Source organism: Mus pahari, chromosome 4 (genome assembly GCF_900095145.1).
Source record: "Mus pahari chromosome 4, PAHARI_EIJ_v1.1, whole genome shotgun sequence".
NCBI classification, from domain to species: domain Eukaryota; kingdom Metazoa; phylum Chordata; class Mammalia; order Rodentia; family Muridae; genus Mus; species Mus pahari.
The window spans coordinates 27,209,350-27,220,893 of NC_034593.1; the positions used below are offsets into that span (position 1 = coordinate 27,209,350).

The 11,544-nt window shown below is 43.6% G+C and overlaps 1 protein-coding gene across 1 annotated transcript in view; it reads left to right on the forward strand.

The window, feature by feature from the left end:
• Positions 1-1,767: 1,767 nt before the first annotated feature.
• Positions 1,768-11,544, forward strand: part of Mfn1 (mitofusin 1) — a 47,815-nt gene continuing 38,038 nt past the window's right edge. Inside the window, exons 1-4 of the mRNA XM_021195561.2 lie at positions 1,768-1,923; positions 4,136-4,254; positions 6,635-6,770; positions 10,795-10,957. Coding sequence (XP_021051220.1) covers positions 4,143-4,254; positions 6,635-6,770; positions 10,795-10,957 — 411 coding nt within the window. The 5' untranslated portion in view covers positions 1,768-1,923; positions 4,136-4,142. The remainder of the gene's footprint in view (positions 1,924-4,135; positions 4,255-6,634; positions 6,771-10,794; positions 10,958-11,544) is intronic.

Below are 11,544 nucleotides of genomic sequence, written 5' to 3' on the forward strand. Positions count from 1 at the left end.
CCCTGCAATATTGTGGAGGGTCTTGTATGCTTTCTTACAGTATTTTACTGGATAAGAGTTATCTCAGGGCAAGCTTAGCAAAGTATACCTAGAATCTTCATTACAGTCAGGTATTGCAAACTACATTGCATATTAGAAGCAAGTTGGTAACTTCTTCTGACAAATGGAGATTCCCCACAGATACTTAAAAGAACAGCCAAGTTACACTCATATGCAAGTATTTACCAAGGCCTAGGAAATAGGGGGGTTGTGGTGTTGCATTATTCATGAGAAGGTCTGCTAGTGCTGAACCCCCTGGTGCTAGCTTTCACAAGGCTCAAAGGAGAAGCACAAATTGTGACTAGGGTGTGAAATCCTGACCTGTCATTAGCTGACCCTAGGCAAGGCTGTTTTATCTTTACTGTAAACATTATAATATCCAGAGTTAGAACTCTTGGGCTTGAAGAATCTTTCAGCTTCAGACTCCCAGTAGCTGCTGCTTCTGATCCCCCTTCTGGAAAAGACTTTTGCTACAGATTTGGGGCTGTAGCTCAGAGGTAGAGTGCTTGTGATGTAACACTTTGGGTTCAATCTACAGCACTAATTAAAGATTTTTTTAAAAAGTTAAAAAAAAAAAAGCATTATGTGGAATCTCTTTCTACTCAGTGCCTACAGCAACCAAAGTAACCTTGTAAAATATAAATCAACTCAGAGTTTGGTGACACACATCATTTGGAAGCTTCAAGTTAATGGGAGCTGTAAGGGGAGACCTTGCCTCAATGCAAACAAACAAACAAACATTAAATTTTGTTATTCTATCATACTTAAAACCAAATCTCTACAGGATGTGGTGGGCACACAAACATTTACAATGCTGGCCCTTGGCAAATTTCAGCAGAATTTCAGGTTTAATGCTCATCTGGGCAACATAGCGAGACTGCATATTACAACTTAATCTTAGCTTTTATGACTCTACACCTGCCTTCCCTCCAACATTTATTTCTCCCACCTTCGTCTTCCCAACACCCCACCATGCTTGTCTTTTATCTCATCCATCACTGTCCTTCCTATGTGTCTTGGACAGTTTTTCTCCAGATATTCCCAGGAACAGTCCTGGAAAGACCTGAGAAATGACATCCTTTCAGAAAACACACACCTATTTGGCTCCACCTTTCTCATTTTTCTTCAGACACTCTATCCTCTTGCCCTGATTGCTCCCCCCAACCCTCATAATAGCAAGCATACTCTGAAATAATCTCACTCACTATAACTGCTTGGTAGATACCTATCCAACTGAATCACAGTTTTTATTTATCCAACTTTTGCAGGTGCCCATCGGTGTTTTAAAAAGCACTTTACACCCTAACCCTTTTACTTTCTCACAATTCATAAAGTAGGCATTTTTAGTATTTTATAGATGAGGCACCCCCCCCTTCTCCGCCCACACCCTCAGATAGCCACGGGCATCTTTTCACACTTGGCGCCTTTCAGCTTTGAAAACTCTGAAGGGAAAAAAACCAAGTGGAGAAGTTGGAAGGTGGAACAGAAAACAGCCCTGTGGTTAAGAGCCCCTGCCCAAAACAAACCTCGCCTTCTGCCCTGAAGGAAAATGGCGCCCGCAGTATATGCAGTTCCGGTCTCGAAGTAACAGCCAATAGGAGATCCGAAGCACCGGAAGTAGTCGCCCCTAGCCCCTCCTCTGGGCACCTCCCCTCTCGCGGGAGGATGAGACAGCCAGGGGGCCGTGGCGGAACAGTGGTTGCTGGGAACAGTGGTCGCTGGGTGACAGTGGCGGGCGGGGACGGAGTGAGTGTCCGTTGGCGGTTGGTGACGTCCGGGGTGACCTTAGAGCTCCGGACAGGCGCAGCGCGAGCGCCCTGACGGGCCGTGGCGGCGGGCCGGGCCAGAGCGACGGGCGGCCCTCCTGTGGGATGGCCTGTCCAGGTAGGAATCCACCCGGCCGGGCAGGCTCTCGGCCCGCGCGGCTTCCTCTCCCCACGCACCTCCTCCGCGCCCTCAGCTCAGGGTTCCGGAGGGAGCCACCCTCCTGGTGGCCACGGCGCCTCTTTTCACGCACACCGGCGTCGGTGTGTGCTTGCCTTTGGTGGCTTTTCATAGGAGCTTCCAGGTAGAAGGTCTTCTACTTTAAATTCAACATTCCTTTAAATTTGGGGACTTTGGCTTGAAGCCTTCCTTCATGCCTCCTTTAAGTCTTGACTCCGTAATTGTGACGAAGGCTGCCGCCTTCTCCGTATCTGTACTGCATTATGACCTGGGCATTATTTATTTTCTTCTCTACACCTCTAACTGGGAAAGTTAATAACTTAGTTCTGGCTTGCGATCTTGGCTTCCTCTCACCAGCCCAGTTCCCTGAAGTTCTTAACGTGCAGACACAGTTTAGCTAAACTAGTTAAATCTTCACTCGAGGAAAATAAATTAGGGGTTACAACCAAGATTTTTGTTACTAGCTTTTACCGATTTTACATTTATTTACGTATCTACTCTTGCAGGATTGAAGATTGAGCCCCTCACAGGTCTCCCATGCTAGGCAAGTGCCATTGTATCCCTAAACCGGTTTCTAAACATTTCGTTTTGAGACTGAGTGTCACTGAGAGACCCAGGCAAGCCTTGATCTCACTCTGTTGCCTCTGTAGACTTGAATTTTCAGATTTTCCAGTGTTAGGCTCCCGTGTAACTGAATTACAGGCAACACTACGGGAAGCAAATTTCTCCTGTTTTAATGGGAGATCACTCAAGAGTAGTCTTTGGTTTCTGACTGACATGGTTTCTGTAAATAAATAAATAATACTAAAAAGTATTTTATCTATTTGGTCAGATCGATTTTTTACTATTGGGAATTGAGGCATAAACTAGCATGTATCAGAATAAGCATGATTTTAAAATGTTTGCTCTGTTTTTAGATTTTTTTAATTTTTTAATTTTTTTTTTTTTTTTTTTTTTTTTTTTTTTTTTTGGTTTTTTGAGACAGGGTTTCTCTGTGTAGCCTTGGCAGTCCTTGTAGACCAGGCTGGCCTCGAACTCAGAAATCCTCCTGCCCCTGCTTCCCGAGTGCTGGGATTAAAGGTGTGTTCCACCACGCCCGGCATTTTAGTTTTTTTAATGTGTATGTTTTTCCTCCATATACGGATATGTGTTTCACCACAGTTCCTGCCCAGTGCCCTTGAGGTCAGAATAGGGCATAAGATCCCCTGGAACTGGAGTTACCTGTGGTTGTGAGCTACCAGTGAGGTACCAATTTAAGTCCTCCTGAAGAGCAACAAGTGTTTTAAACCACTGAGACATCTGCCTAGCCCTGGAGGCATGCACATTTCTATTTTTTTTTTTTTGTTTTGCTTTTGTTTTTTATTTGTTTTGATTTTGAGACAGGGTTTCTCTGTGTCCCTGATCTGGAACTTGCTCTGTAGACCAGGCTGGTCTTGAACTCACAGAGATCCACCTGTCTTTGAGTGCTGGGACTATGCGCCATCACTGCCATTTTTCATATGGTTTTTAAAATTATATTTAATTTATGTGTGGAAGCGTTAGCCTTTTACAGTTTGTGTTTGGAGGCCGAGAACAGCTTGCTGGAGTTCTCTCCTTCGACCACTTGGTTTCTGGAGGGTTGAACTCAGGTCCTCCAGCTTCTGAGTTTTTTGTTTTGAACAAGGTTTACCAAGGCTGGCCTGCTTCAGCCTCCTCACGGCTGGGATCACAGGTGTGTGACACCACACCTTTATCATTCAGCTTTTTTTATTTTTTAATGTGTACGGGTATTTTGATTACATATATATGCAACCAAATTTTGGTGCAGCATGCGTGTACCTGTGTCTGTGGAGGCCAGAGGAGGACATCAGAACCCTGGAACTAGAGTCCTAGACAGTTGTGAACTGCCATGTGGGTGCTGGGGTTAGAACTGGGTCCCCTAGAAGAGCAGCCAGTGCTCTTTAACTGCTGAACCACCTCTTCAAGCCCCTCATTATTAAGTTTAAGTAGAGCTTTGGAGGTGAGGAAAACCTTGCTATATCACGTTGTCCAGGTAAAACTGGATTTCCTGGCGTGAGTGCACCCCCTGCCTCAGCCTGCCCCGTAGCTGGGACTCCAGGCATTTATCATCCACAGGCTAATTATTGCTTTTCTAACCTTTTTCTCACCCTAGGTGCATAATGGCAGAAACGGTATCTCCACTGAAGCACTTTGTGCTGGCAAAGAAAGCCATCACCACAATCTTCGGCCAGTTACTGGAGTTTGTCACTGAGGGCTCACATTTTGTTGAAGGTGGGTACCGCTTAAACTAGTCAGCTACTGTGGAAAATGTACACAACTGTTTTATTATGTCAACTTCAGTTTACCTTCTTGAGACCAGGCTTGCCTTGAAATGGCTGTGTAGCTTCCAATGGCTTTAAACTCCTGATCCACTTACCTATGCATCCACACAGGTATGTGACCTGCTCAGGTTTAGTTGTGGAATTCACATTGTTCTGTATTCTGGGAACGGTGCTTTCACAGGAAAAGAGTAAGGTACTAGTCTGAGTGTTTTACGGTAGTAAAAATTCCTTTACTCCTCCTAAGACTGGTAGGTAAGTGAAAGGCACTTTGAAGATAATCAGCTTGCTCAAGGTCACAGAGCTGGGAAGCTGGCAGTCTATGTGAAGTCATTACTTGTCTCCACCCCTGTTTGTCAGTTCTCAGGTGAGATGTAATTGCTTTGTGGGAGGATAAATGTTTACCGTCTGTTTGTGTAACTGCTCAAAGGTAGCCCCAATTGTCTTACCACAATATAAATTAATTTGGAGAGAGCCATTGGAATTTCTTTAGGTTTTTAGGATATCTGTCTGTTAGGTTTACAATGAAAAGTAAAGAATTCTTAGAATATCTCCAGTGACCATGGGGAAGCATTTAATTTCACCTTTGAAGAAAACATTTCCCCCTTGTTCCTATAAATCTGTCACCAGATTTTGAGCTTCTTTTTTTTTTTTTTTTTAAATTTTATTTATTATATGTAAGTACACTGTAGCTGTCTTCAGACACTCCAGAAGAGGGAGTCAGATCTTGTTACGGATGGTTATGGGCCACCATGTGGTTGCTGGGATTTGAACTCGGGACCTTCGGAAGAGCACCACCACACCTGGCTCTGGATTTACTTTGATTTATACTAAAACTTCAGTGGGGAGATGTGGGGGTAGGGGGAAGGCTAGGAAATAGGAGTGTAAGCCTGATGTGTTGGTGCACACCTTTAATCCCAGAATTTGGGAGGCAGAGGCAGGCAGATTTCTGATTTCTGAGTTTGAGGCCAGCCTGGTCTACAGAGTGAGTGAGTTCCAGGACAGCCAGGGCTACTCAGAAAAAAAAAAAGTGTCAACTGGGAAACAGCAAGGATGGGTAGCATTTTAGGAAGACTTTACAGATTGCAGCCTTGGCTTGGAGATGCAAGACTGGAGCATTAGGAGTTCAAGGCTCACAGCTATGGAGTAATAAGCTCAATGCCTGTCTTTTTGTCGTTCCAATAATGATTGTTTTTGAAATGCAAAATGAGGCATGAAAAGCTTAAGCCTAATCACTTGAGCATTGAGTTAGGTTTAAGAGTCTGAGGTTATGCTGGGCAGTGGTGGCGCACACCTTTAATCCCAGCACTCGGGGGCAGAGGCAGAGGCAGAGGCAGAGGCAGAGGCAGAGGCAGGCAGGTTCGAGGCCAGCCTGGTCTACAGAGTGAGTTCCAGGACAGCCAGGGCTACACAGAGAAATCCTGTCTCAAAAAAACCAAACAACAACAAAAAAAAGAGTCTCAGGTTATAATGACCAAGAGTGTCATATATGTCTTATCTTTAAAACGAGGCAAAAAGAAGCATTAGTTGTTTCTCTGTTGCTGGAATGAGAAGAAAGTGAACCTGAGGCTCTCCCTTTCAAACCATGGTCTTGGCACTCCTTCCATCGTTGGCTAGAACATGTGGCCAGTGGCCTCGGTTCTGAGGAGTCCCGCTTCAGTCCATAAGTACCTTTCTACTTTTTCTTACTGACTGGACTTGTGTTTCTTTGTGTGGGAACCCATGTGTGAGGAGGCAGCAAGGCTTGCCTAGCTCACAGACTTGCCCACCTTACTATCCGAGGAGTAGGGAACAGGCTCAGCATGTGGAAGTCCTTTCCAGCTTAAGGTTGGGTAAGAAGCATAGATGGCTATTAACCTATTTCTTCTTTAAAACTGCATTTGTGTTTCATATATGCCTTGTAGTTTTGAGCCCTACATAAGTATTAAGTAACCCCTTTGACTGAGTCCTTGAATTTTACTTTATTGTGTTTTTTTGGTTTTGTGTTTGTTTCTTGAGACAGGGTTTCTCCGTAGCCCTTACTGTCCTGGCACTCTTTGTAGATAAGGCTGGCCTTGAAATTAGATCCACCTTCCTCTGCCTCACTTCTGGGACTTTCTGGTGTGCCGCCACACCCAGCCCTTGAAATTCTTTCAGGCTGGATAATCCTTGTAGAGGGCCTTTACGTGTTGACACACACATTTTAAAAAAAAGAAAAACTCCAAATACTCAGATACCATGAACATTTTATTTTTCAATTGACCTGTTATCTAGAACAACCTAAAATGTATACAGTTGTATAATTGGCAGGATTTATTTATATCATTTTATCTAATACCATTTCAATTTTGCAGCAACATACAGGAATCCAGAACTTGATCGAATAGCATCCGAGGATGATCTGGTGGAAATACAGGGCTACAGAAACAAGCTTGCTGTCATTGGGGAGGTGCTGTCTCGGAGACATATGAAGGTGGCATTTTTTGGCAGGTAAGCCGTTGTCATTTCATCTGAGGTTCTTTGCACAGGTCACCTTTTTGTGCTCATAGCCCAGCTTGTCTGATGACTCAGTGGGTTACAATCCTCTACCACCACTCTCCCTTTCCCTTTTGTCTCCCTCCCTCCCTTCTTCCTTCTTGTTTTTTTAAAGGGTTTCTCTGTGTAGCCCTAGCTGTCCTGGAACTCATTCTGTAGACCAGGCTGACCTTGAACTCAGAGATCTGCCCGTCTCTGCCTCCTGGTTGCTGGGATTATAAGCCTGTGTCACTACTGCCTGGCCAAGGGTTGGCTAGAAAGGATTGGTTAGGAAGTTGGGGAATGGGTAATAAAAAACATGATTTATCTTTTTTTTTTTTTCTAGAAATAGGGTTTCGTGTAGCACAGGCTGGGCTCCAGTTTGCTATATAGCTAAGGCTGGCCTTGAATCTGATTCTACAAATTTGTGACGTCATATCTAGGTTGTGAGTTATTGTTCTAGGTTCATATTGATTATTTTAATTTTCTTGAGACAGGATCTTACTGTGTATCCTTGGCTGTCCTGGAACTATTGACATAGATCAGGCTGGCCTTGAACTCACAGAGATCTGCCTGCCTCTTCCTCCTGAGTGGAATGTTTGAATTAAAGACATGTACACCTGTACATCAATTATTATGTGAGTCTTCTAGAAGACTCAACTTGTGATTCCCAGAGGAGAGCAGGGAGCACTGTATGTCGTTGTGTCCAGGTGCTAGAGTGATCTTCTTCACATCTGATGTACCCATGTAACCATCAAGGTGTTGGGCTGGAGATGTGACCTATGATAAAAAAGCTGCCTAGTGTGCCTGATCCTGGATGGGTCCCCATCACTGCCAGAGAAAAACGGTTATTAGTTTCCTGCTTGCTGAAAAAGTGGCTAACTGTGCACTACATGTCTCAACTGTCCCTTTTGTTTTTTAACCAGTAGTAGTGTTTATTTACTAAACTCATGTCATAGAACCAAGCTGTTTCTCCTATTACAGCCTTTGCAGTTGTAATTGTTGGTACCTATGTCATTCTTCATATCTCCTGTCAGTTGTTACCGCAGAAGGCTTTCCTGGATACTGCATCCTAAAGATTCCTTCTCAGATGTTATTCGTTACTCTGCTGTTTTGAGACAGAGTAGCCAAAGGGAGCTGTGAACTGGTTCCTCTGTGTGGGCTTCATTTTTGTTTCTATTAAGTAGTAGTAATATTGTGGTGCTAGGTAGGGATAGAACCAGGCTGTATTGCATGCTTGACAGAGTTCTATCACATGGCTTCATCCCCCACCAGCTCTGTTCTTAAAGTCTCTAAGCCTCTCACAGCATTTTATTTACTCTTTTGTTTTTTTAGCATTTGTTTTACTGTTTGAGTTACTTGGCACAATATTCTTGGGGTACACAAGAGTTTAGAAAGAGGTAGCCCCATGAAATAGGCTCCACCTAAGATTACGGTGAGGGAGTAGGAAGAAAGAGACCTCTAGGTGGTGGTAACTGATGTCTTTGAGGCTAAGAAGTAAGAGCAGATGATCCCTGTCTTGCAGTGGCTGACTTTACTCGCTGGCTTATGAGGTTAGACAGGAAGGGTTGGTAAGATATAAAAGAGTAACCGGGGGCAGGAGAGGTGGCTCAGTGATTAGGATCACTAGTTGTTCTTGAAGAGGACTAGGGTTCAGTTCCCTCTAACTCCAATTTCAGGGTATCTCGTGCCCTGTTCCAACTTCCGTAAGCAGTGCATGCACATGGTACACATACAGATAAGCAGACACACGCACATACACATAAATAAAAGTAATTGGGTAGCCTAGAGATTAATTAGAAAGGTAAGAATTACAAAATACTTGGTTGAGTGTCACTCATTATGGTAGGTTTATGAACAGATGTTTGTGTTCACATGATATAGATGTGTATTGTTGATGATTATTAGGCATCCAAATTAAGTCCCCAAATGCCAAGTTGGATAATTTGGATTGCAGTCTAGGTAAATTCTAGGAAGCTTAGAGGTTATTGTTGATTGAGATCTGGGGAGATAGCTCATACAGAAAAGACAGAGTGATAAGTTGGTGGGAACAGGTCAGGAAAACCAGGAGTAGCTGGGATACTAGAACAGAAGTGTGTTTGGTATTTATGTCCCTTTCTATCACAGGCTTGCTAAAATCCTTAGGATTTCCTGAGTGATAGGAATAGCTTTTATTATTTATAGTGAGCTCCTTTGATCATACCTGAACTTATGCTAATGAGCCTAAGTGAGTTAGGGTAGCCTTTAGATGATTTTAGGTAGGTTAGGGCTAGACAGTAAATGATTTGAGAGTTAGAAATGTTGAGTCCCCAGGAGGTGGGTGGCTGGTGGCTGGAGTTAAAGCTTTATGAAAACACTTGAACAGAGTCCCACATGGTGGTACATACCGGTGATCTCGGTATTGGTCAGGCCCAGGAGGAGGCCTGCTTGTGCTTGGGTATAACTTTAAAGTCCGATACTGTGGTTCATAATTTGCAGAGGCCTTGGCATCACTGGTGCTTCCCAGATTCTAACGGGGGCGGGAGACCCAAACTAGGCTTTTCAACCAGTGCTGCACAGTCATCAGAGGAGACGCTTACTCTTTCAGGAAAAAAGTGTTGTTGTTTTTTAAATGAATTTTCTTTTTATGTGTACCATGTTTTATCTGCATGTGTGTTTATCATATACATGCAGTGCCTCTGAAGGTCAAACAACATTGTCTGATCCCTTGGAACTGTGAGTACTGGGAACTGAACCCAGGTTCTCTGAAAGAAAGAGTAGCCAGTGCTCATTACTGTTGAGCCATCTTTTTTTTTTTTTTTTTTGGTGTTTCAAGACAGGGTTTCTCTGTGTAGCCCTGGCTGTCCTGGAACTCACTTTATAGACCAGGCTGGCCTCAAACTCAGAAATCCGCCTGCCTCTGCCTCCCGAGTGCTGGGATTAAAGGCGTGCACCACCACACCCGGCTCAAAGGGTTACTCTTAAAGGAAGGTCTTCCAAGTTATGGTGTACTATCATCAAAAATCACTGCTGTAGTCAGTAAGGGAGCTGTAATCATTCCTGGCTACTTCCTGGGCAGATTGGGAACGATTTCCTGAAGTGAAAGTGTGCACCATTGAGAGAAGATGCTGCTTTCTAGCGAAGCAGAAGGCTCCTATTAGCTTATGAGAATTGAGTGGACTGATTGAAAGTCAAGTCTGAGGGGACAAGAGATGTTCCTTGGGTTTCAGAAATGTATTGATTGCTGTGTATGCATTAGAAATTGCTCAGAACCCAGACAATTAAACACATTCATTGCATTGTACACACTGATTCTTGTCGGTTCAGACGGGACACAGTGGAGACAACTTGTCTTTGTTCCTGGAGATTGGGGTCACTCAACACTGGAGGGGTGGAATTGTTTGATAGCTTCACTCACATGTCTGGGACAGTGGGGTGGGCTGGAGCACTTGGAAACTCATCTGGCCACCTTGCCAGACCTTCCGTCAGCACAGCAGTCTGAAGTTGACCTCTTCTGTGGCAAGATTCCCAGTGCATGTGACCCAGTAAACAGGAAAGAGCTGCCTTGCCTTTTATGTGCAGCCTTGGAAGCCACCCAGTGTCACTTGTGAAGCAGTTACCATCCAGCCAAGATTGAAGATGAGACATTAGACTTGTAATAGGAAAAATACCTCAAAATTTTGATGTTTGTTTTCAAATTGCCACAAAAAGAAAGCAACAAAAGCTAAAGGAAAGCTTTTTCCTGGTACTTTATCCCTCTAAATGTACATTGCTGATATTAGCAGTGCTCGTCTTTCTTCTTTGGCTGTTTGTGTTGTTTTATTTTACTCTGCCTTGTGTAGCTGAGTTCCTGGTGGTCCTGTCTCCACCTCCCAAAGTGCCAGATTACAGGTGTGCTCCAGAGTGCACAGGTTGAGGTTGTCTTGTTTTAAAAAGTGCTGTCTATGTATCTGAACACTGAAAATGTTGGTTTTGAGCCCAGTGAAGAGTGTGTTTACTCCTTGTTTTGCATGTTCCTTAGGACAAGTAGTGGCAAGAGCTCTGTCATCAATGCAATGCTGTGGGATAAAGTCCTCCCCAGTGGGATTGGTCACACAACCAACTGCTTCCTGAGTGTCGAGGGAACCGATGGAGATAAAGCCTACCTTATGACCGAAGGGTCAGATGAAAAGAAAAGTGTCAAGGTATACTGCCCAACCCATAATGCACCTGCAAGATTTTTGTATAATGTCCACCTGGCTCGACATGGAAGAACTAGTGATATTTACTTTGACAACTTGCAAAGGCATTGGTAATATTTTGAATTCTGAAAGTGTTTTTCTGAGAGCTAAATTATTGGACATATAAAATTAACTTGTTTTTACTAGGGGTGTAGGGGATAGAACTCAGGACTTCATACATGTTAGGTGAACTCAGCCATTAGCCCTGTCTTTAATTTTAAATAAAAATAGAATTAATTAAGGTCCTTTTTTTAAAATTTTATTTTTATGTGTATGAGTGTTCTGCCTGCATGTGTGTCCACCACGTGCATGCAGTGCTATTGAAGGCCAGAATAGGGCATTGGATCTCCTGGAACTGGAGTTAGAGAGAGTTGTGAGCTGCTGTATGAGTGCTAGGAACTGACTACAGAGCGGTTCTAGAAGAATAGCCAGTGCTCTTAACCATCAAACCAACTCTCTACCACCCAAATTAAGGGTTTTCTTTAGAAACTGAGATTTAGTAAAAATAGATTATTAGAGAGTTGCTGTTTAATCTTTTTTTTTTTTTTAAA